Raw genomic sequence first — 25,248 nt, forward strand, 5'->3', positions numbered from 1 at the left:
GCAGAAGTTTAGAATCAGCTGATGCAGCTGGGGATGTATTTCACTGCCTACAAACAGGGTAGGAATAGTGACAAGTATTTCTGCAAATCTCTTACTGAGGTGAAATGATTTTTTTCTTTTTTTTTTTTTTTTACAACAGGAAAAGGTATGTTTTCTGTTTCTTGTAACAGAAAGCTGCCTAGGTTTTTTGAGAGATCATGCTGCTGTAGCTTAAAGTCCAAAAGATATATTTTTCCTAAATGCCACAGCTGAAAGAGGTTCTGAAGTTCAACTCTCCAGTCCTGTAGAAGATAGGCTTCCTTCATAGTCACATTTACAATAATGTATATTTAAATAAGAAAAAAAAAAAGTCTTGTTCCATTCCAGACCCTGTTCATCACTTGGCTTTAAGGAACCACAGTTCTAATTGATGGTTTCTGTTTTTAACAGGAAGAGAAAATTGCTGTCTTACAGTCTTTTGCTGACCAGTTGATCTCTGCTGATCATTATGCAAAAGGCGTCATTGCTACCAGGCGCAATGAGGTTCTGGACAGGTCAGTGTCACCCTGTTAGATGGGATGCGGATACTGACTGACAGAAAATGTTCTTTGGCAACATTTTGTAGCTGTTAAACGTGATGCCTTGTGCAGTCCTAGTTTTTCATTCAACATCTGTATCTAATGGCATACAGGTGGCTTCGTCTGAAAGCTCAAATGATTGAGAAGAGATCAAAGCTGGGAGAATCTCAGACACTCCAGCAGTTCAGTCGTGACGTGGATGAAATAGAAGCCTGGATCAGTGAAAAGCTCCAAACTGCAAGTGATGAGTCGTATAAGGATCCCACGAATATCCAGGTGAATATGATTTTCAGCTCATAAATAAAAATATAATTTTTGACTTCATGAAGCATACTCTGGTTTGAAAAAATTATGCTCAGGAATTTTTGTTCAGTGATAACAGAATTATATGCCATGTTGGACATGGTCTCTGTTTAACAAGGAGAAAATGGAAGTTACATTATGCATGAAAGGAGACCCAAAATAGAACTCACTTGGTAATTATTGATGCATATAATTAATAAGATATGTGGTATCTGCAGTGGCAAGTTTCCTGAAGAAACCCGAGTAGCTATTCCATCTTTCTCCCAGCATCTAGATGATAAAATAAGGAAATGGAGTTCTTGGGTCTCGTCTCTGACTTATGTTCTAAAATGTGTTATTTTTCAGTATTAAGAAATAATTAAAGTTGCCTCTTATGTTTTAATACCGGCTTATGAAGTAGTATGAATGCACTGAACTACTTCTCTCAATCTGTTTTATAGCTTTCCAAACTGCTGGTAAGTAGTTTGGACTAGCCCTGGTATGTGAACTTGTTTTCTTTGTGTAGCTTCCGTGTGAGCACAAGCTCTGGTTGCAGTCTCTTGCTCCATCCATCAGTTCATGCAATCTCTTTGTTTTCTGTTAGTTCTTGACCTACATCCAGGTACAGCTATTGATCTTCATGTTCCGGGTGTGGCTTTTTTGTTAATGCCTATTCAGCATCATTTATTTACGTATCCGTTTTGCAGGTGTTCTGCATGATCTGTTTAATTTGTGGTGCATTAGTGATGTGTCTGGGGGTTTTTTAGGAGTTAGCCCTTAGAAAAATGGGTTTCTATCCTCCTTTTTCACAAATTTGGCTATTGGGCCTGTCATCCTCCTGTGTGGATCATGAGTGGTGATGATTTAACACGACACATTACTCTGTTAGCTTGCGTTTGTAAAATCAAATGCTGAAGATGGAGGATTCAGTAAAATGACAGACTGAGATGGCTTAGTTCTTGCAACAGGAGCACGGAAGGGAATAATACCGGTGGAACACTCCAGAAAAAGATATGTGCCAGATGGAAAGCTGACAGGACTTGTAGAATCCAAGAACCTGACTAGAGTAAGAAAGGAAGGAATCGGTCTTTGTCACCTTAGGCTGTGGTACATTATGTTTTTACTACTTCTTTTGGTTAAAAAAAGTTTATATTAAAAAAGGCTTGTCTTGGACTTACTGTCATGATAATTGTGTGGAGATACGCAATTGGCAGGTTTTTAATTGAATTTTACATGTTGGTAAATCTAGCTTTGAAGGACATGTTCTTATAATCTCACCGTTCAGGATTAACAGTTCCCAAAATGAAGCAGTTCATGCAGAATTTCTCATGCCAGCGCTATAGTATTTTCCATCTTTTATTTTTAATCTAACATTTCCTTTCATTCCATTCTCTCAGGGCATTGTATACCCATGTTCAATGTTACTAGCATTTCCAGTTAATACTTGTAAATTCTGTCTTGTCACTTTTGTGCTATTGTTACCTTCCTGGTGGGTGGATGGATCATGTAAATATGAGAGAGAACGGCGTATTTTTCTTCCCACTCCAAGGCTCCTATTGTTCTCATGGTGCTCTCAACTCAGCAGAGAATTTTTTTAACAAATAATTCACAGTTATTTTTATCGAGTTTATTGATTCTTAATTCACAATTTCGATATATAATGTGGTCACGTATGACTTTGACTAATATCAAAACTGTGCAGAAAGCAGCTGCAGCAGTAATTTCTCTTAATTACCTGTAGATTAGGAAGGGAAATAGAAATTTGTGAAATTACCATAGGAGTAGGAAGGATGATCTACTGCGCTTCTGCTTAGGGTCTGTGTAATTGCTGCTTTTCAAAGGTGATGGCACTGAACGTGAGGAAGCTTTACTTGCATAACAGCCACGCTTAACACAAAGAACGTTGCACGGGCATCCGTCAAACGCAGCAGCTGCTGCTCGAGTCGTGTGTATCAGCTCACACAGTTTTGCTAAGTCAAAGCTTGATGGTGACTCAGATCAATGAGAGTTACTCAGTATTCTTACTGAGAGAGAGAACATCTTTAGCTCAGGCTAAAGAGAGAACATGAGAACAATTTAGGAGCCCTTGGTGCAGTCTCTAACAGTTTTGCTTTTGTGGCATTCAGAGCAAACACCAGAAACACCAGGCCTTTGAAGCGGAGCTCCACGCCAACGCAGATCGGATCCGCGGAGTCATTGACATGGGGAACTCCCTGATTGAGAGAGGAGCATGTGCCGGCAGCGAGGATGCTGTCAAGGTAGATACAACAAGTCTTAGAAGCTTTGCTTAGTTTTTGCTTTCAGAAGTGTTTGGATAATTGAGGGAGGAGGGTGTCCCTCAAAAACAAATCTTGTTTTATAGAAAATTTTCTACTTCATAGCATGAAATAGTGACTGTGTAATTTTCATATCTGGACTCAGCAGCCAAACTTGCACCTTATTGTGGTTTTGCGTTTATCAGAACTTCAGTGGGTTTTTTGTAGCATTTATCCTTTCCATCTTTTTATAACAGGCACGCCTGGCTGCCCTGGCTGACCAGTGGCAATTCCTGGTGCAGAAATCGGCAGAGAAGAGTCAGAAACTGAAAGAAGCTAATAAGCAACAGAATTTCAATACTGGCATCAAGGACTTTGATTTCTGGCTTTCAGAGGTAACTGAGATTAGTATTATTTACTTGCAAGACTTGTTTTTCGAAGTTTTGATTCCCTTTGCTGATGTCAGATTTTATGGGGCACAGTCCACTTTGAGCAAGTCTAGATTTATTTTGAAAAAAATCTTTATTATGACTGAAAGTCTTGTGGATGTTTTTGTTATTATCTATAAACAATAAGGTGAGAAAAGCATATTTGCATAGAATCTGTGATGAATTAATTGGGTGATGAGGTAAAGGTTTATCCACACTGTAGAAAATTGAGAAGATAATTAACTTGCACAGTTTTAAAGACACAATTTCAAGCATTTTGTGAAAACACAACTTGTTCTCCATCCTGTTTTTCCTTCCCCAACCCCAGGTGGAGGCTTTGTTGGCGTCTGAAGACTATGGGAAGGACTTGGCGTCAGTGAACAACCTTCTGAAGAAACACCAGTTACTGGAGGCTGATATATCTGCTCATGAGGTATTGTTTTCTCTTTTAGTTTTGGAAGATAAATCATAGTAATCAGCAGATTCTACAGGTACCACTTCAATACATGCTGTAGTCATATACTTGTTGAAACGTGTTTTCTTAATAAAAGCTGTGACTCTGCACAGCAGCCAGATTATGATTTTTATGCTGACATAACAGACACGGAAATGAGATCCAAGCAATTCACAGTTTTTCACCCATGTTTCCAGGATCGTCTGAAGGACCTGAACAGTCAGGCTGACAGCCTGATGACCAGCAGTGCTTTTGATACTTCCCAAGTAAAGGATAAACGCGAGACCATCAATGGGCGCTTTCAGAGGATTAAGAGCATGGCAGCTGCCCGCCGTGCAAAGCTGAACGAGTCCCACCGCTTGCATCAGTTTTTCCGTGATATGGATGATGAGGAGTCCTGGATCAAGTGTGTATTTTGGATTTTCTGGGCTCTGGTGTGGGGGCACATGCTTACTGACAGCTTGCTGACAACAGTCATAGTCTGTGGCATGTTTTTTATAACTTGCCTTTTCCACAAGTGTGTGTCTGTACAAGAAATCACCTTTATGTCCTTTCAAGTAAAACTACATTCAAAATGGCTTTAGCACCAGCTGGGCTGTGGCTTCTTATCTACAGTTTTCTTTGGTCAAACCCCAGGAAGGAAAGCTCTGTTCTGGAAAAAGGAATGCTGTTAGACCTGGACCAGATAACTGAAATTTGACTCTACTCTTTTTGGGAAAGTTCATAGCAAAAATTCTAACCTTACTTTTTCAGTCTGAAGTACTTGTTTTGTTTTGTTCTAGCCAGTTGTAGTAATTAGTCAAATCCTCTTTCCCTGTTGGTGTTAGTATCTTGGGAGGAAAGAAAGAAGTGAGACTTACAGAAATCGTTCAAACTACAGCACTTTTTTGTTGATGCCTGTAGAATAAAAAATACAATAGGACAACAACAGGTAAACTTTACAAAGGTAGCAATCTTCTCAGAAAGAAAACAGTACAGAAACTCCATCCTTCAGAGAGAAGCTATAGGCCCTTTGTCACCTTTCTTTCTCCCACACGTTACTCCTGAGTGTGCTGTTTGCTGATAGCTCATGTAGACAATTTTTTACATCCCGGATTTTTGGCTATGAGGAGCATTTCCTTCCCTGTAGTGGGTTTGGGTTTTTTTTTCCCTTTTGTCAGGTTTGACCTATAGAAGTAATTTTCAAATTTTATCTTTCTCTCCCTTGAATTTAGAGAGAAGAAACTGCTGGTCAGCTCAGAGGACTATGGCAGAGACCTAACTGGTGTGCAGAACCTTAGGAAGAAACACAAGCGCTTAGAAGCAGAATTAGCTGCCCATGAACCTGCTATCCAGGTAAACGCCTCTCTCCATGACAAATTTCTCTATAAGTAGTGTTTTTCTTGCTTGTGGCAAATACGAAAAGCAGTAATAGGTTTGCTGGAATCCAAATAGAATGCATAAGAGAGCAAGCGATGTTCTGTTAACTGTGTGTTTCTCTGCTTTGCAGGGAGTTCTAGACACTGGTAAGAAGCTTTCAGACGATAACACGATTGGAAAGGAGGAGATACAGCAGAGACTGGCTCAGTTTGTGGATCACTGGAAAGAGTTAAAACAGTTGGCAGCTGCCAGGTGTGTGAGACATGTTTTTGTAAAATTCAGTGTTAACTAAAACGGTTACATAGAGTTATAATGATCAGATTTACTGAATTTTGAGGTTTTAGAGTATGGGCCATTAGTCAGTAATATGATGTAATAGCACGTCACTGATGACAGACTCTTAGAGACGACTGACAAGGGTTTTAGTGATAATGTTCCTCAGTAGAAACACGAGGGGGTTTTTTGAGGTGTGCCACGTTTAGCCTTTTCTTGCATAGACTTGAAATTCTCTGACTTTAATCTGCTACCAGGATGTTTTTTTGAATGGAAGCTGTTGGGAGAAATGATTCATTTTAGTCCTTCAGTAGCTGTAGCCTGTGTGGCCCTTTGTGGCCCAGTGGCCATCGGGAGCTGTAGCCATTGCCGTCTGCTGCTGGAGAGGTGACGTGTGAACGATCGTGTGTTTAGGGTTCAGTCTCTGCACATTCTTAGGTTTTCTGCTGCTGTAATTTGGTTTTACATCTTACATCTAAAAGCCATAAAGCAACACTGACTAATTTTACCTTTCTTTTCCCATACAGGGGCCAGCGTTTGGAGGAGTCTCTGGAATACCAGCAGTTTGTGGCAAATGTTGAGGAAGAAGAAGCCTGGATCAATGAGAAAATGACACTGGTGGCCAGCGAGGACTATGGGGACACCCTTGCTGCTATCCAGGTGTGGAGAAAGTTATCAGCTCTTTGTTTTTCTTGTTGCATTATTGTTGGTTAGAGCTTAGCAAACCTTTTCTTTAACTGTCTTTCCAACTTAGAAGTTATTATTGGTTCCTTTGGAAGGCCTACATTGCAAAAAACATTAATTCCTTTTATGAAAGCATCCCAAGGATGTTATTTCCTGTAGAAATGACTTCCAGTTTGGTGTAGCTTTGCATCTCTTGACCTCTGACATGACATCCTGGTTAACGCACATGGCTGAAGTTATGCTGGAAGGCCATATCAGTCTCCTGTCCACAGAAAAACAGCAAGTTGTGCTAACCAGCTGAGATTAATGGTTTTTGTCAGAAAAAAGTTTATGCTAGCTGATTTATAACAATAAATTATTTTTAAAATTTATTTTTAATAAGTGGTGAGAAATTACATTAAAAAGTGACTGTCTCTTGTATTTGCAGGGCTTGCTGAAAAAGCACGAAGCATTCGAGACTGATTTTACTGTCCACAAAGACAGAGTGAACGATGTTTGTACCAATGGAGAGGATCTCATTAAAAAGGTGGGCATAAAATCGTAAAGAAAGACCTTCAAAGGCTACCCAGGATGTTTCACATCAAAGTAGACTTACTCTTCTCTGAGGACTGATTTGTCACCTCTTTGAAAAGAGCTTTTACTCATTTTTTTGCAGCTGAATAAGCTGTTGGTGTTAACTGCTTTCAAAGCTGTTTCTTAGAGAAAATCTTTCAGTTGAAGTCCTTGCTCTGTCACCAACTTCCTGGATGCCTTGGAAAACCTTAAGATGATACAGTTTTGTTTCGTTTTCTCTCCCGTAATGTAGAACAATCACCATGTGGAGAACATCACTGCCAAGATGAAAGGCCTGAGAGGCAAGGTGTCAGATCTGGAGAAAGCAGCAGCTCAGAGGAAAGCCAAACTGGATGAGAACTCTGCCTTCCTCCAGTTCAACTGGAAAGCAGATGTCGTGGAGTCATGGATAGGTACGTTCTGAACTGGGGCACAGCACCTTGTCACAGAGGAGTTTGAAATGCTCTTCAGAAGATCTCAAATAGCTCCTCACTTGCTGTTGTAACAAGGAGACCTAAACCCAAAGTAATCAGCAGAGCTACACTTGATTTATGCTTTTGAGATAACCTGATCTGGAGTAGAGGGAATGTTTCAGCTGGAGACATTGACATTTTTACTAAATTTGTTTCATTTTCCAGGTGAGAAGGAGAACAGTCTGAAGACAGATGATTATGGACGTGACCTCTCATCTGTGCAGACACTGCTGACCAAACAGGTGAGTGCTAACACTGCGTCCACCCCCTAAGTGATGGAGGGAACAAGTGAACTCTTCTGCAACACAAGGATCTGGTGTTTGTTTGAAATATATGCAGGATATTTGAATGGTTAAATAAAAATACAACCTTTTTTTTTTTTTAATGCTTCAGGAAACTTTTGATGCTGGACTTCAGGCTTTCCAGCAGGAGGGAATTGCAAACATCACTGCTCTGAAAGACCAGCTCCTTGCAGCCAAACACATCCAGTCCAAGGCCATAGAGGCTCGGCACGCGTCCTTGATGAAACGCTGGAATCAGCTGCTTTCTAATTCTGCTGCCAGGAAAAAGAAACTCTTGGAGGCTCAGGAGCATTTCAGAAAGGTAAGTGGCCAAACCCTGGGGCTACAAAAATCTAATTGCTCTCTTTGGTAAAAAAACCCTACTCAACCCTTGCAACTTCTGCAGCTTTTTCATTTGCAGCTAATGATTATGGAGATCCTGATGCCTTGTCATAAGAATTTTTTTACATGTTTGCAAGAAATAAGTAATAAAGGCAAACTGTCATTGATGTATGTTAATTCCAGATCAACTCATCTGGAATATTTGCGTTACTGCATAACCGAACTGAACAACTGGATTGTTTTCTCTTGTCAAGGTTGAAGATCTGTTCCTGACTTTTGCAAAGAAGGCATCTGCCTTCAACAGCTGGTTTGAGAACGCTGAAGAGGACCTGACGGATCCTGTGCGCTGTAACTCGCTGGAAGAAATCAAAGCGCTGCGAGAAGCTCATGATGCTTTCCGTTCCTCACTGAGTTCGGCCCAGGCTGACTTCAACCAGCTGGCAGAGCTCGATCGCCAGATCAAGAGCTTCCGTGTAGCCTCCAACCCGTACACTTGGTTTACTATGGAGGCTCTTGAAGAAACCTGGAGGAATCTGCAGAAAATTATCAAGGCAAGTCAGACAGAGACTCTTTCCATAGTTTATGACCTTTCCAGCCTTCCCTGGAAGTTGTCATCCAAGATAATCCATACAGGAGTTTGTCACTATGCTACAGAAGGAAATATCTCAAAAATTGGGAGCAAAGAAAAAAAATCCATTAGCTGTAAACTTGTTTTCATGGTCTTGCATTTGCTGCCTTTCAAAAGACAAAGCACATGTCCCTCTCTTCCTAACTATCAAATGTTTAATGTCCATGCCGTGCAGCAAAGTAACTGCTGGTTCAACTCCAGTTCTCAGGACTTCACTAGGAATGTTCTGTGTTGTCTCAGATGATTTTGTCTAGATATCCAGGGTGCTCTCTGAGCCCTCAGTCTTTGAGCTTCAGCACTCTGCTGGTCTGCAGCTCTTAGTTTTGGGGTTTTTGTTACAGAATGGGAGCAATCACATAATTTCTCTTTTTGAAATTATTTTTGTTCATTTCTCAGGAACGTGAACTGGAGCTGCAGAAGGAACAACGAAGGCAGGAAGAAAATGACAAACTGCGCCAGGAATTTGCTCAGCATGCTAATGCTTTCCACCAGTGGATTCAGGAGACCAGGTATAGTTTGTCTTCCCAGGAGCTGCCCTTAAAGAATTCCTCAGCTAATATTCTTATCTGTCCTATATCTCTTTGGTCTGTCCAAGCTGTAAATGTTTCCTGCTGAAAAAAACCCCATTCATTTCCTGCAGCTGGGATTTGAGGGAGGCCCTGTTAGCTCCAGGGAAGAGGAAAGCCCTGAAGTGCCAGGCTTTAAAAATGTTTCTGCTTCTGAATTAATTTTTTTGCAGTAATTCCAGTTATCCAGGATTTCACTCTTCTCCAGTTATTCCTGAACCAGTCTGCAGCACGGCTGGGGGTGGGGAACAAAGAGCTCGAAGGAGGCTGAAGTGCCAGTAGTGTTTCTGTTAATGCTCCTTTTGTATTGAATAGTATATTAAAAATCTTACTAGAATTTTAGTAGAGAAAGAAGCTGTGGAAAAGAGCTTAAGACTACTTTGTAAACACTTACTCAGGGTGCTGTCTAGTAATATCCTTGCCTAGGAGAAGGAGTAAAGATTTAACAACTATGCTAGAAATAAAAAGTCTCAAGGTGGAGACCTGCAGTGAACTGAAGAGCGTGTTTCCAGCAGACACAGGTAATGGTGCTCAGTCCTGACACGCTTGGGTTGTGGTTTAGAGGAGGTGGGTTCTGTTTTCCTGTAATCCTGTGATTCTCTGTCTCTGTGTGTTTACAAATAGTTCTGGATGTGTCTTCATGAAATAATGAAATATAAATACGATTTCTAACTTTTTGATGTTTGCTTCCCACCCAAATCTCTGTCCCTCTCTTACTGTCTTGTCTCTGTCCTGCTGCCTGATGTTTGGATCTTCACATTCTACAGGACTTACCTGCTAGATGGGTTAGTATCGAATTTTATATCTTTAAAAATGTGGTGTGTTCTGCTCTGTCTGTGTGTTTTCTTCTGTCATTACACAGCTTGTGAAAGCTGCGTTGAAACCCCTTTTATTTGAAAAGAGCGATCTGTGGCTGAGGAGCACAGACACAGGAAACAAGATTTTGGAGTCGATTAAGTATAAACCAGTAGAAACATAACAATTTCCTAGTCAAAAGCAGGAGAAATTATTAATGAGTAGCCACTGGCATACCACGGGAGTCCAGCGCTTGTTCTTGTCTCTGAGGGCTTGCACGAGCAAACTCTTAATCTGATGAGGTGTGGGAAAACATGGAATAGTCTGGCATTGGAAAACAACTGGCATTCCTGGTTTTCCAACAGTCAGAGACTTGCTTAGTGAAATAAACTTTTCCATTATAACCGTTCTCAGAACAATTAAAGCTTCAAAGTATTGACCATTTTTGGTAAGGAGGAGGGAAGATTCCTATGAAGAAGCTTTACTAAAACTATTTATCTTGGAACTCTAGTATGCAAAAATGAACTGCCCATTTTTTAATCTGCTGCATAACCACACCCCACAAAGATTAAATTCTTGATAGGAGAAAAGAGAACCTTCCAACAACAAATGGCAGGCGAGTTTGTGGGTTCAAGCCCACTTTGTGTCCATGAGAATAGTTCCTGAGGAAGACGTGCGCTGGTCATTGTCAAGAAATAGAAAGGAAATCATGAGATCTTTAAATGTCTTGAGATGGCCAAACCCTCTGAAAGTGTGTCTGTCCATTTAAATTTCTTTAGTATTAAAAATCTGCAGCACAACAGCAGCTTTGTAATGAGACCTCATGTAAAACATGAACAAAGCGGCTGGGCCTGGTGCAGTGGGCTGGGTCAGCCCTGGGCGAAGTGCCGCAGGCCCTGCTCCTGGGGAGCAGCTTTTCATAATAAAAGGGTGGAATCTCTGCAGATAACTGTGCTTCTTATTTGCTCTGTAATGATCAGAGTGTCTTGTGTTTTGCTGTTTCTGCCAGATAAAAATAATTCACCCCATTTTTGTTGTACAGTTTAATGGAACCAAGCAGATTTTCCTGGAACGGATGCCGAATTCTCTGCTCTTTTGTAAAGTAGTTTTGTAGATTAGTTCTGGTATCTGAGAACGAGCGAACAGAAAGGAGCCATTTACTAAAAGCTGTAGGGTCAGAGTTGGAGATCACCATGCCAAGCTCTTTTGTTGAACGAATTACCAGAAGGCTGCTGATATGCCAGGCGGGGTTTGTCCTTAATTCTGCGTGACTAGATAAAGAACGCAGCCTGAGCTCAGAGGGGCACTGGCTGTGCTTTGCCTTCCCAGGCAGAGGACGGCAGAGCTGCTGAGGAGGTTCGAGATGCGAGCTGCCGTGCATGCCCCTCGCTGTTCGGTGTGCCGTACCGCTTGTGTGCGCCTGGTGCTGCCTGGAGGGCCTTTTTGGGGAAGGGAGAGAGAAGAATTTGGAGTTTAAGAAGAATGCCTTTAAAGAAGCCGTAGAGGAGTTAACTGCAAGAGTTCAGTTTGTCTCTTAGCGAGGGTCTCGCTTTTGTGTGACTTACACAAAAATAAAAAAATTTAAAAATTATTTTTATGTATGTGCAACCAGCATTGGAATAATTTTCTTTCATTAAGTACTTGCTCGTGTTTGCTGCAGGGTGGTGCTGGCTTGGAGTGTGGCTCCACTGCAGTGGCTGTGTTTGGATGTGTTCTTTCCTCTGTTCTTTCTTCCTTCCTTCCTTTTTGGAATTTACTTGGTTTCTTTTCTTTGACTAGCATAGCGTATCGTCGTGTCATTCGTGTCTATCAGTATGAAGTTGGGGATGATCTATCTGGAAGGTTTTTTTTCCTCTTATTTTCCTACCTCACTTTGGTTTTCAAATGCACCCTTTAATTCCAAGGCTCGCTTTCCTTCCAACTAACTCACGGCTTAGAGATGCTTGGAGGTTTGTTTCCCTGTTGACTCCCTGGTTGGTTCCCGGCTCCCTGCTCGGGGTCCTGGGCCTGCGCTTCATCTCTATAGACGCGTGTTGACTCTGAGCCTTAACCCTGTGCTGAGAATCACCCAGACATTTGGTGTGTTTTCAGTGCTACAGAGTGATTCAGCGCTTGAAATCCCCTTCTTAAGAAGCTCAAAAGCACATAGGATAGATTTCAGTGGGGATGAAAACATGGGTTTAGTGACGTAAATACCAGTGACTTAAGTTTTAGGAACTTAGATGCTACGGAGCCAAAGGAGAGGCCAGGCCGCCTGCGCAGCACCCAGACCTGCTGTCCCTGCACAGTCGGTCACTGGGAACTCCCACCATGCGTTGGAAGGACAGAGATTATGAAATGCTGCTGCTTACAGGTTGCTTAGGATCTTAGGGGAAAAAAGCAGCATCCAGAGACTTTCCCTGTCTTATCCATATGACATAGATCTTGGAGACCATCCCCGCAGCGGAGGGGTGGGGGCTGCAGTTGTGCCCCAAGCTCCGTGCAGAGATTGGACTGACAGGGGTGGCCGGGCCGCAGTTGTTCTGGCCGCAGGGTGGGGAAAGGCAACTGTCCACCACCCACTGCAGTGTTCTGCAGAAATCATGCCATGTTAAGATCGCTTTTAAACCAAACCACTAGTTTTCAGAGATCTTTTCCCCCCATTTTCTCCCCATGTAACACACCCCTATAGAGCTCCTGTCCCTTACTGGCCAACAGAGGCCGTCTCCGGTGATTCACCTGTAGTTGGTGTGTGTGCGTGTGCTGGGCACAGGGGGCGGGACTGCACTCAGTTTCTAATTTCCTGAGGTCCAGTAAAACGGGCGCTTTGGATCTGGCATGAAGTGTGGCTGCTGATCGTGTTGCCTTTCAAATGGGGCTAGAAATTAACTATATAAAGAAATAAGTATCAAACGAGATGTACACGTGTCAGTCTGAAATAGGATGAGTCAGAACAAACAAAACACAAAAAGTGTTTATATATCTACAGGAGAATAACACCATTGTAAGGATTTTTAATTTCAAGGAAGGACTGTTAATTTCAAGCCCCACCCATCATTTTTTTGGGAGAAGTGCACGCTCTCACTGTGACTCTGTGTTCAGGTCTTGTATGGTGGAGGAATCGGGAACGCTGGAATCGCAGCTGGAAGCCACTAAAGTAAGCGATGCTCACTCACCTCCTGCTGAAACACTTTTCCCAACTGGTGACTTGGGAACACGGGGCGGGAATGGAAATGCCTGTAATTGTGTGGCAAAATCTTAAATGTTTTTACACATTTTGAACACCGAAGAGACCTTTGGGATGACCTGTTTATGTATCTGATGTCTGCTTATATCACAAGCTGTTCAACAACACTCTGCAGTTCTCCTTTTTGCTCTTTTTTCTAAATGAGCAGGGTAGGGCAGAGAGGAGACAATATTTTCAGTACATTTCCTAATAAGAGGGATTTTTTTGTCTCAAGAACTGTTTTGCAAGCCCGTTTCCAATAGTGTGCACAAAGAGGAACATTGTTTTGAATACTATTTTACAAATCCCAGTATTACGTATATATAATCCTAGCAGAAGAAGAGTATAACCCTTCTTCCCCTGCCAGCCTGTGCTCTAACATGTTCTTCTTAAGATTGTTTCTTTGCACTTCTTGATTTTTCTCCTCTTCTCTCCCTCGTAACAGCGCAAGCACCAGGAGATCCGAGCTATGAGGAGCCAGCTGAAGAAGATCGAGGACCTCGGGGCGGCCATGGAAGAGGCGCTTATCCTGGACAACAAATACACGGAGCACAGCACCGTGGGGCTGGCGCAGCAGTGGGACCAGCTGGACCAGCTGGGGATGAGGATGCAGCACAACCTGGAGCAGCAGATTCAGGCTCGGTATTGTCCACCCCACGTGTCTAACTCAGGGGGCCAGGGTGTCTAAAACCAAACCTCACATGGTCTGTGCTGATGAGTCTCTCCTGTGCTCTACTGGGTGCAGTGGGCTTGTGAATCCCACCACCTCCTCGCTCTCTCCAGGGGGACGCAGCAGTTTGGAAATAGTTCCTGTTGGCCAATTACGAGATCTCAGCGGAACTGATTTATTCTGTTGAGCTGTGGTGTTGTTTGTCCTCGCCTTCTGATGCAGACGCTGGCTTGGGGCAGGTGGACTCAGCAGAGTCCTGCAGTTTAGGAACCGCTCACAAGCTTTGCTGCTTCCTTTTCAGAAACACAACCGGAGTCACCGAGGAGGCCCTGAAGGAGTTCAGCATGATGTTCAAGTGAGTGGCAGGAAAGCGTGCCAGAGGAATGCTCGGGGGGGATTTCTGGCGCGTGGATGGCTCCTGTTCACAGGGTTCCCTGACTGATCTGTTTGTAGCTCCTTTTGCGCGGAGCTGCTGTGATCTCTGCCAGATGGCAGGAGGCTCCAGAGCCGCATGCCGCTGGCACAGCCTGGCCAGAGCCTCTCCTGGGCACACAGGCCTGTGGGCGCAGCATGTGGAACTGGGAGTGCCAATGCATTCCAGCTGGGAATACGCCCAGTTCAAATGCTTTTTAAGCAAAGTAAATAATTTATCCTTATATTTTATGTATGTTAGACCTATTTATTGATTCAAGCTCATCTGTCTAGAACAGTGGACTAGTTATCTGGTTTAGTTTGCAGCCCACTTTGGAGCTTTCAGCACTCAACAACTGACACTTAAAAATGTTGGCTTTGTTTTTATGTTTTTAGGCACTTTGACAAGGACAAGTCTGGACGACTTAATCACCAGGAGTTCAAGTCTTGCTTGCGCTCTCTGGGCTACGACCTGCCTATGGTTGAGGAAGGGGAGCCAGACCCAGAGTTTGAGTCTATTCTTGACACTGTGGATCCCAACAGGTACAGGGGTTGGACCTTTTAGTTTTATATTTTAAAATATTTTATTGGTACCCTTTGGGAGGTCAGCAGGAAGGTCTCTCACAGGCTGAGGACTTTGCTTTCTTCTGTTGAGGAGAGGCTGTGGTTGTTTTCACAGTAAATTATGTAAAACAGTCTCTATGAAGGTAAGACTGACACTTGTCAGGAAGAAATTCCCTTTAGAAAGTGATCTGGTGTTAAGACTTTCATTTCTCCCAGAAGCGTTAAAGCCTCTCAGGAGGGTACGGGAGCGCCGTGCTCTGGGTGTTAAGGGACAGCAAAGTTCACACTGGTTTTCGCTGGCAGGGATGGACACGTGTCGCTGCAGGAGTACATGGCGTTCATGATCAGCAGGGAAACGGAGAATGTGAAATCCAGTGAGGAGATCGAGAGTGCTTTCCGTGCCCTCAGCTCCGAGGGGAAGCCCTACGTGACCAAGGAGGAGCTCTACCAAGTAAGTTCAGGTTGTGGCCCACCAGGGAGGAACAGACGGAGGCTTTTTATTTGTGGGTTATTAACAAAGACCAGCACTAATTGCTTGGAGGCTCGTGTCACAGTAGTTGAGTCAGTTCTGAACCTGCCAGGGTACCCACTGCAGCAAACACAGAAATGGTAACAGCCCTACCCAGCTGCTTTCGTGGTTCTATAGAGGAAGAGGAAAAGCTTTTAACTGCCAAAGAACTCAGGTCGAGTAAAACAAGAGCTGCGCAAGGGCCTGGGAAAGGAGTGTGTTTGCTGGGTCTGTCCTTTCATCACCTGGGAAACTAGAGGGAGATGTTTCTCCAGTGATTCAAAGGAGAAACTTAAGCCTGAGCTTAGCCAGTGTGAACATCTCCTCCCTCTCACGGCCCTGCCAAGACAGCAGGTTTTTCCTGTCTGAACCCCACAAGCTGGCAGGGAAATAAAGAGGTTGCGCTTCTTCCTTGTATCAGTTACCGGTTCTGTCTTCTCTTCAGTGGGAAGATTCAGGTCAGACCTTCCAACCCTTACCCGAACAGTGCAAACATTTCCCTGCTGAGCAGAGTTCTGCCGCTCTGGCCTCTGCTCCGAGCTGTGCCCTGGGCAGGGCGGCCTGTGAACGCCCCCCGCGCAGCCTCGACGCGCCCGTCTCCATCTCCACACTCTTTGTCTTTCAGAACCTGACCCGGGAACAAGCCGATTACTGCATCTCTCACATGAAGCCCTACATGGACGGCAAGGGCAGAGAACTTCCTTCTGCCTACGACTACATAGAATTTACACGTTCACTCTTTGTGAATTGATCTAAAACACTAGTACCAAAAGATGCAAAGAACATGCTTACGTTTGCTGATGATAGCTCTGCATGTGTCTCTCTTCGTGTTCTACAATAATCAATGTTATTTTATGATGATGTAACCTGAAACTGCTTAGCTTAAAACTCTTAGGGAAAATAAATATATTGCAGTGTGCTTCAATAAAATTTACTGGTCGAACCACATCAGCTTGTGTTTAGTGGTTAAATGCAAATTTAACTGTTATGTGGATGAAACTCTAGCTGTTGTAGTTATGTGTGTTTTAGAGGCCGCGCTGCGGAAGGTGTGTGGGCAGCTTTTCCTGGAGTCAGAGCAAGTTTCACGCAGCCGTTGCGTTGCTGCCTCAGTCCGTGATCTCGTTCGCCAGCTGTTCCAGGCGACTCTGCTCCCTGGGTCCCTGCTCAGTGAAGTCAGAGCTCAGCTGCCAGACTCTGACAGTGCCGGTGGCATCCCCTGCTGCCAGGAGCCGAGTTTGCTTGACATTAAATTCCAAACAGTACACGGGGCGGTCACTCGCGGCCTGCTTCAGGGAAATGGCAGGTTTCTGCGAGCTCTTCTCGAAGTCAAACAGGTGCACATCTCCTATAAAATATAAACATTTATGGCAGCAGATTTCTGTATTTAGCACAAGATGTGTATCTGCTTAGTCTGGAACTTAAAGTAGTTCTTTTTAATCCCTCCTTGATGCTGTCTCAGCTGTGAAGGTGACACCACTGTAGGACAGCGCAGGTTTATTCTGCTGTCGGAGACCTGAAACCAGCTTCCCAAATTCTGCGAAGACTCCTTTCCTTAACTCAAAAATGTTTGGGTAATTTTCTAAGGAAAAGTCATTGTTTTAAACCACTAGCTCTAGAAGCAAATGTCAAAACTGAGGAAGCTGGAAATAAGTTTCAGGCAGAGCAATCTTGCTGCATTGGAGCCCTGTGAATGGCTGTGGCAGCACAAGTAAAGGTATCGTCAAAAGTGAAAAGTAACTGACTGAATCATCTGGCTACAGTTAGAAATTACTCCATTATACTAATTATGCAGTACAAACAATGGTCACTGTTCTCTGCTTGTGGGAAATGCTAATCAGTACAATTGACTTGCACTAATTAATACCCAGCACAATCTTAATGTTATGTCTGAGAAAAGGCACCTGCAGTTACTTGCCTTCTCCAGATGCAGCTGCGAAGACCAGTGGTCGAACTGGAGACCAGCGCACACAGAAGAGGTATTTCTTTGATAACTGAAGGGAAATGAGGGGTTGTGTCTGTAACATGGAGTGCAGGTGAACTTGTCCGTCAGTCCCACAGCTCAGAAAGAGGCTCCTGGGGGAGAGAGGAAGCAAGAAACAACTTTATAGGTTTTATTGCTAAGGATATAGAAGAAAATTCACTGAAGGAGTGTGATCTTGGACAATATTACTGCTTTGCAAAGGTCTGATTGTGTTTCTTAAAGCAGCCATTTCCAAGCCATACCCTGGGACAGGTTCTGTAGAGACACAGCTTTGTTACTGCCCTCAATTAAGCTTAATGAGGGTTTGGGTGTTGATGGTGGGTTGTGGGCTGGGGATGCTGGAGAAGTGCTGAGCTAGAACAGGCATTGTGAGCGCTGTGTGCGCCTCATGCAAATGAAATGCAAACCTGGACTGTCAGCATGTTTCACAGAAACGTGGCTTGGGGCCTTTTCCACAGCCGGTGGATGAATGCAGACAGAGACCTTGGCTTCTCATTTAAATTCAGGCAGCTACTAGTGAGAGTTGTGATGGGCACGTCCCTGACAAATCAATGACTTTATCAGCTCTTCCCCTTGACTTTAAATTGCTCTTTAATATTAACATCTCAGGAAGGTGCTGATGTCCTGCCGTGGCCCGAGCTCAAGAGTTATTGTGTGTTACTCATTTTGTGCCCACACACAGCAGATTCAAGTGGGCAGCTTCACCAGAGCCAGTGGACGTTCATTCTCCCACAACAGGAAGCTACTTGATCAAGTTCCCAGTGCCGGGTGATCATTTTTTGGAAATTGTACACACATTCCACCCCCCGCAGCAGCTATTTGAAAAATGCACATGTAGAGCCAGGCAGTAACTTGTGTAGAACGTGCAGAACCGGTGCCAATTCCAGCACTTGCCTGTGGAAAGGTGAGCAGCTGACGGAGTAGACGGGTCCACCGTGCGGGGAGAAGGTGAGCTCGGCTGGGGCCCTGAGGGGAACAGAACTGCCCGGCTGGTGCAGAGCCAGCGTCTCGGCCGCAGTGGAGCACTTGAGGGAAAAGCCGCCTTCCACACCGACAACGAACACGCAAGGATCGAAGAGTGAAAAAGAGAGCGAGGTCACACCCACGGCAGCATCTCCCCGGGCGAACTGGGAGAAAGAGAGACAAACCTGTTGTGAGCAGGGGGCTACAGTGACCCGCCCATGCGGTTTCAGAAGCACAAACCAGCCTGCCCAGAACCCAGCGAGCTGCACAACTTGCACCAGCAATGATGTTTGTGGTGCAGCTCAGCCTTTCACCCCTGCAGCATCCTCCTACACGGGGATTCATGTGAATTACAGAATCACAGAATGTCAGGGATTGGAAGGGACCTCAAAAGCTCATCCAGTCCAATCCCTCCGCTGGAGCAGGAACACCCAGATGAGGTTACACTGGAAGGTGTCCAGGTGGGTTTTGAATGTCTGCAGAGGAGGAGACTCCACAACCTCCCTGGGCAGCCTGATCCAGGCTCTGTCACCCTCACTGAGAAGAAGTTTCTTCTCAAATTTAAGTGGAACCTCTTGTGTTCCAGTTTGCACCCATTACCCCTTATCTTGCCATTGGTTGTCACTGAGAAGAGCCTGGCTCCATCCTCTTGACACTCCCCCTTTCCATATTGATCACCATGAATGAGGTCACCCCTCAGTCTCCTCTTCTCCAGCTCAAGAGCCCCAGCTGCTCAGCCTTTCCTCACACGGGAGATGCTCCACTCCCTTCAGCATCTTCATGGCTGCCTGGACTCTCTCCAGCAGTTCCCTGTCCTTCCTGACCTGAGGGGCCCAGAACTGGACAAAATATTCCAGATGAGGTCTCACCAGGGCAGAGCAGAGGGGCAGGAGAACCTCTCTGACCTACTGAGCACCCCCCTTCTAATCCACCCCAGGTACCATTGGCCTTCCTGGCCACAAGGGCCCAGTGCTGGCTTATGGTCATCCTGCTGTCCCCAGGACCCCCGGGTCCCTTTCCCCTACACTGCTCTCTAATACGTCATTCCCTAACCTATACTGGGATCTGGGGTTGTTCCTACCCAGATGCAAGACTCTACACTTGCCCTCATTATATTTCATTTTGGGTCTCGCTGGATGGCAGCACAGCCTTCTGGCGTGTCAGCCACTCCTCCCAGTAATGTTATTATGAGCAAGTTCTCCAAGACAGCAGCTTCTCTTTAGAGCATGGCAAAACCTCGGCTGTAGCCAGTCTTCCGAGGAGCTATTTCAGCATGGGAAAGGAGATGGGGACCCTGGTTTAGCACATTACGTTCCACAGGGGCTTTTCCTGGCCCGTCACATGTTAAGGACAAGTTCCGCCACGTGTGCTCCAGAGCTAAGAGTGTTTTTTGTTAAGTCAGACCTCTTTGAACTTCTGAACTCACCTTCTTCAGCTGAGTGCTGCGAGGGATCTGCTGAGCCACCACGGCGAATCCTTCGGCCAAGGCCAGCCGACCATCTCGCTCCTCCCTCCACACCAGGATTTTTCCATCCGTCGAGACGCTCAGCAGCCGGCAGTGGGTTCCGTGCTTTGCCTCAGGTAACCAGTTAACCTGTCCCAAATGCCACGGGCTCACGCCGAGGGGACTGTCACAACTGCCAAGCCGCGCCTGGCACCCTGCGGTCCCCTCGCCTGCCGGGGCAGCGTGGGAGCGGAGCCAGGTGGCAGCCAGGGACGTCGGTGCCAAACCAGCTCCTGCCGGGCACTGGTGCACAGACAGACACGCTGGGGGAGAAGCGCGGTTGGGTGTTCAGGGCTGAATTCTGAATTGCAGTTTCTGTGGTTCACCCGCCAGCACTTCTGACACGTGGTAGTTATAGCACTGTCATCCAGCTATAAACAGCAGCATTTTCCTGACTTTGAGATGAGAAAAGACACAGATTGCCCAGAGTCACAGGAGTCCAGGAGGACAAAAACCACTGGGAAGCCAGACTGCAGGACAAGTTGTGACCCTTCTGTGTAGCTTCAAGCTTCCAACTGAGGATCAGTGATACTTTGGTACTTACATTTTTGAAACCACTACAAGTATCAGTTGCATCTGCTTCAATAAACAGTTAGAGCATAGGAATGGACCTACTCTTCGTTTATCCCAAATGGAGAGAAGTTATTTTTACTTAGAAGTGCCCATTTTAGCAAACACCTGTTCAGCAGCTAGATTTGGAGGAAAATAGCCAACGAAAAGAAGACAAATCCACTGAAATGTAGCAGCCTGAGAGCCAGAGGTAAAGCACCAGCAAGGTGAACAAAAACTGCAAGTATGAAATAGAGCAACAGCAGCTCTCGCCTCCCCCAGCCGCGTGTGCGGTTACCTGGTAAACTGGATCGGTGTGAGTGTCGTCCGTCATTCCCGTCCTCCACATCACCGGGTCTTCTGTCCGGCTGGTGTCCCACACCACCAGCTCCCCGCTGAACAGGCCACCTCGAAGGACAAAGAGAAAACATCTGAGGTCTAATAGCTCAAAACAAATGCACAAATGAAGCTCTGGTGGAAGCGGGCCCGCCGGCTTCAAAGGACTGGCAGCTCTATGCAAGGCACAGTCAGCTCTGGTGTAGGAGAATCCAGCTCTACCAAAATGCGTATGAGCCTAAGTGGACTCTTCCCACTTACACCAGGGCTGAATTCCCTTCTATTGTGTCTCTGAGGAGATGATATCAAGGCAGATGTCACTGAAAAAGCAGCAAGTCCCAGCTCCCACTCCAGAAGCAACAGCTATTTGGTGTTGGTGAGCATTACTTTGTCAGTTTGGGAAGGTGCAACACCATCACTTCTGCAAGAAATCTGAGGCTGAGCTGAGAGAGAGACAAAAATCTTCCAAGCTGCAGGAAATGCGGGCACATTTCAGGTAGGATCTAAGGTATGAGCAACCTACCAGCTATCAGCGAAGGCCGGGAGGGGTGGAAAGCCACACACATGACAGAACTGGGAACATCCACCACGAGGTCAGGGTGCTGCGGATTCAACCCTCTCCTGTCCAGATTCCAGGTACAAATGTAGGATTTTTCTGTGCTCCAGTCCCCATCATCCAACCTGAAGAAGAGAAAGTTATGTCTGACCTTGTCTGGTCGGCAGATAATCCCAGTCCAGCAGAGTTCTGCTGTGTCTGACTCATCATTTAAACGTGCTGCTTTGTGGCTTGAAGGAAAACTGAGGTGAAGGGATCATGAGGTGATGAAACTTCTCTGCAGGCTACAGTACATGTCAGTGTAGTTACAGAACAAAGTGCCAGCAAATAAATCTCAGATATAATTCACTCTTCCAAGACCTACTAACCATTCAAATAATGGGAACAATCTTAAAGGGCACATACAGAAAGTTGCTGTATTTGGGAACGAAAATCCAAAGAGATCAAAGGGCCGCTGATTTACAAACTGGCTGAGCTGCAAACCACGTTTCCTCTAGAGGAGCCCTTGAAGACCCAGGGTCTGAGAATACACAGTGAGGAAATATCTTCCCTGGAGGACTGAGAGGGGCTGAACAGACTTACTGAGTCTTGGCCTAAGATAAGCAGCATGATTTGAAGTCTGGGAACAGAGAACTTTCTTCGCACCCACCAAAGAGTGTTGATGACCCTGCACAAATCACACCACACTCCACAGCTCAGGAGATTTCAGTCCAGCCCTATGCCCATCGTACTTGTTTACCACAAGTGGATTGTGAATTATTTATTACTCTGGGATGCTAACGGACACCTGCCACTGTACTTTGTTATTTTTACCTGTTTCATTTACCACACGCTTACCAAAATGTGACGTATTCTGTCACTAGCACCACACTAACCAATGTGATGTCCTGTCTCACTACAAGGAGACAATACGGAGGACAGAGATCTACAGAACAGTCAGTGGGCAGGGCAGGAAGCGAAGAAGATTTTGAGCCTGACTTCTACTGCCTTTATTTGATGCTCTTAATTATTTTATTGGAAGATATACGATTAAATAAAAGGAGCAATTTTAAATTCAATGGGTAGTTCATCTATGAAACTCCTTATTGGTGTTGTAGATGCTAAAAGTTTACAGAGATTCAGACAGACTGAAAGTTCATGGAAGGGAATTCTGCCAAGGTAACCACAGACACAGAAACCACAGTCTCATCTCAAAATAGCTCTAGACTGGGAAAGCAGAAGGAGCAAGTAACATACAGGTTTGCCCGGTTTTACTCTCCCCTACACATTCACTCATGGATACCCATTTGCTGGGGCTTTTAATTGAAGGAAACCATAGGGGATAGAAAAAGGAATCGGGGAGCAGGGGGGCACAGAAAGGAGAAGCTGCTACACACATTCCGTGGATTACATAAAAGTTTTGTCCAGCTCCCATTTCAGAAATTCTTAAATGTTTGTTGGTATCAGGCGCACACGTGAACAGGTGCCAGGATAAGCCGAGGTGCTAAGAGAGCACATTAAAACAACACGATCTTCAATGAAGATAAGCACATACTTCCAAAACTCACTCATGTATATTTGCAAGTGCATCAGCTTTTTACATTTTCTCCTCACATAAAATCTACCTAGAAACAAATTAGTAAGAGTATATGTATCCATTTTCGGGGCGGAGGGTAGAAGAAGTAAAAGCCAAAATTTAAGACTGCCCTGAGATTTTGTTGGTTTTAATATCAATTATTTAACTTGCATAAGGTGTGTGTATATGTCTAGCTTATTACTGCAGAAAAGTGAACACACCTAGAACTCAAGTCAGCCTGAGAGCGCAGCTGAGGGTGATGTGATGTCTGAGTCCATTCAGATACTCACCGGCCGTATGAACACGCAACAACGGATCCAGTTGCGTTCCATGAGACGCTGGTAACCTGTAGGTTTTGATCCTGAGCCTCTGCGTATGACAACGTATGCAAACACAACACCTGGAAGAGAGCAAATCCAGGCACTGCAACAATAACCTCCCAACACAGAGAAACAAGATCTGTGCGCGACCCTACATATGGTTGTATGGTTGCGGCGTTGGCTTCCCCTCTGTCCAAAAAGCACATAGATATACGTGGAAAAAACTGTTGAATTCCTATTGGGGAAAAAACAAAAAAGCACAACCCATGACCCTGTCAGACCAACTGTTGCCTTTTAATTACCTCTCACAGACTCCACAGTTCAGGGGCTGCCAATTCTGGGAGGCTGTGCCCTAAGGATTTACAGCAGCGCCCCAGGTACGAGTTTGGCACTCGCTAAGCTTCACAAGCAATGGTTTGTAAACAACGGTACCAATGTGTGCTGACTGATACAAACTGCTTCCACTCTTGAACTTTGTATGCTAAACAAATATAATCTAAATAGGAAGAGCTGCCGAATCACTGGCTGCAGCTGCTCCCAGACAACTGCTGGTCTGACATGCTCTAAAGGGGCTACTGGAAGCTGAAGATAAACCCACACCCACTGCAGACTTGCTTCTCACAAAGCTGCGACAACAGTCACTAGCAGGAAAAACAGTTTTACCACACAAGGCCAGGCCACAACCAAGGGAGAAAGCTGAAGGAAATACCAACTAGTAATTTCTAATGAGTAGAATCTGGTAAGAACAATCACAGCAGTAAGAAACAGAACTAACGAGTTAGAGCCACTGCAACCAGCTCTGCTTGGGTAATGAGAAGGATCTGAATTCTGTCAACTCACTGTTTCGTTCTGATCTGTCCAGTTCACTTCAAAGCCATCAAAGGCTCGGCTTTTCCAGTTTTTATTTAGCTCTTTGACAACGGCGTCCTCCACTCTCTGAAGGAATGACAGAAGGCCAGCGTAATCTACATGGGCTTCTTGCTGGAAGTCTCGGGCAGCATCTTTACTGTGATCTGTCTGCACACCAGCATCTCGGCTGGTATGAGATTGTGCTGCAGCTTCTGCTGTTGAAATTTTTGCAGTCTGGCAGCTTTTCTAGTAAAAAAAGACAGCGACTCTATAATCCAAACTGAAAAAAATGAGAGTGCTGCACAAAACATTCAAAGCATAGAGACATTCGAGCACATGCGCACAGCCCTGGTTCGTGGTTAAAAGCGGGGTGCCTGTGTAACTGTTGGGGTGCCGGTGATATTTGTGTGACTGTCACACGCTCTGTGAGGCTGAGCTGCCCCAATGCCACTCAAATCCAGGCCGTGTGCTCTTCAGCATGGAACCGGGAGGTGAGAAAAGCACAAAGACCCTCCAGAGGAAAGAGCAAACCCCGAACACGCTGCCAACTGCAGTGTTACCTGCTCGCAAACCCCCCAAACTGGCAGCTTTGCGGCAGCTGCACGTGTGTTTCTTTGCCAGTTTGATCAGTAAAACGCTGCCGTGGGGCAGAACCAGCGGGCAGCCCCGGTACCGCAGGCCCAGCCCCGGTACCGGCAGGATGCAAACTCCCCGGGGAAAGGTCTCCGGCCCGGGCCGCGCTGGAGCAGCGGGACCCGAGGGGGGTTCACGGACGGGCACGGAAGGGGCGAGTCGGGGCGTGGGGGGGAAGGAGGAACCGCCCGGGCCTCACAGCCGCCTGGGGCCCGGCCCCTCCCGGGGGTACGACAGCGAGGCCGAGCCCGCCCGGGCTCTCTCTCCGCCCGGGGTCTCTCACCGCCTCGCAGCGCGCACTCCGAGCGCTCCGCCACAGCGACTGCACGTCGGCGCCGGGCGCCGTCCCGTCCGCGAACATGGCGGCGAGCGGGGCCGCGGCCCAACGAGCTCCCACCGCCCGCTCCGCGGGTTCCCATGGAAACGGAGGAGGCGCGGCGGGATGACATCACCCGGAGCGACGGGGCCGCTGGCCTGCGGGCGGTAAACTGACCCGGGCGGTGCCATGTTGGGGAAGGGCACGGAGGGTCTGTCATGGGCGGGCGGCGGCTGCATGTGAGAGGAGGAGTACGGGCTGCCCCGGCACCGGCGGGTGCCTCGGCCGATACCTTTGTTAATGCCGTAGGTCCGGTGAGGGCTTCTCCTTCCCCTTCGGCTGCCCCAGCCGTACCCGCCGGGTCGCCGGAGGCACAAGTGGCGGCACCGGCGGGAGGGC

General features: G+C 45.8%; 2 protein-coding genes across 8 annotated transcripts in view; one reads left to right on the forward strand and one right to left on the reverse strand.

Annotated features, from left to right (window-relative positions):
* SPTAN1 (spectrin alpha, non-erythrocytic 1) overlaps positions 1–16,235 on the forward strand; it is a 48,617-nt gene extending 32,382 nt beyond the window's left edge. For 3 of the 7 annotated variants that reach the window (XM_065648314.1, XM_065648311.1, XM_065648312.1), the window contains 24 exons: positions 430–533; positions 671–833; positions 1,301–1,315; positions 2,966–3,097; positions 3,352–3,489; positions 3,851–3,955; positions 4,174–4,382; positions 5,191–5,311; positions 5,466–5,587; positions 6,136–6,268; positions 6,720–6,818; positions 7,098–7,257; positions 7,483–7,559; positions 7,711–7,920; positions 8,195–8,491; positions 8,965–9,077; positions 9,902–9,919; positions 11,709–11,771; positions 13,011–13,065; positions 13,580–13,776; positions 14,106–14,159; positions 14,612–14,758; positions 15,083–15,230; positions 15,913–16,235. In XM_065648314.1, coding sequence (XP_065504386.1) covers positions 430–533; positions 671–833; positions 1,301–1,315; positions 2,966–3,097; positions 3,352–3,489; positions 3,851–3,955; positions 4,174–4,382; positions 5,191–5,311; positions 5,466–5,587; positions 6,136–6,268; positions 6,720–6,818; positions 7,098–7,257; positions 7,483–7,559; positions 7,711–7,920; positions 8,195–8,491; positions 8,965–9,077; positions 9,902–9,919; positions 11,709–11,771; positions 13,011–13,065; positions 13,580–13,776; positions 14,106–14,159; positions 14,612–14,758; positions 15,083–15,230; positions 15,913–16,038 — 3,006 coding nt within the window. In that variant the 3' untranslated portion in view covers positions 16,039–16,235. The remainder of the gene's footprint in view (positions 1–429; positions 534–670; positions 834–1,300; positions 1,316–2,965; positions 3,098–3,351; positions 3,490–3,850; positions 3,956–4,173; positions 4,383–5,190; positions 5,312–5,465; positions 5,588–6,135; positions 6,269–6,719; positions 6,819–7,097; positions 7,258–7,482; positions 7,560–7,710; positions 7,921–8,194; positions 8,492–8,964; positions 9,078–9,901; positions 9,920–11,708; positions 11,772–13,010; positions 13,066–13,579; positions 13,777–14,105; positions 14,160–14,611; positions 14,759–15,082; positions 15,231–15,912) is intronic. The other 4 variants (XM_065648315.1, XM_065648313.1, XM_065648317.1 and 1 more) reach the window with 4 other exon arrangements.
* Positions 15,224–25,040, reverse strand: DYNC2I2 (dynein 2 intermediate chain 2). The gene is given in 10 exon segments (XM_065648318.1): positions 15,224–16,632; positions 17,203–17,360; positions 18,163–18,395; positions 19,658–19,825; positions 20,583–20,692; positions 21,144–21,301; positions 23,022–23,131; positions 23,892–24,146; positions 24,817–24,893; positions 24,896–25,040. Coding segments are annotated over 10 exon segments (1,653 nt in total). The 3' UTR covers positions 15,224–16,393.
* Positions 25,041–25,248: the final 208 nt, after the last annotated feature.

Source organism: Caloenas nicobarica, chromosome 19, assembly GCF_036013445.1.
Source record: "Caloenas nicobarica isolate bCalNic1 chromosome 19, bCalNic1.hap1, whole genome shotgun sequence".
NCBI classification, from domain to species: Eukaryota; Metazoa; Chordata; class Aves; order Columbiformes; family Columbidae; genus Caloenas; species Caloenas nicobarica.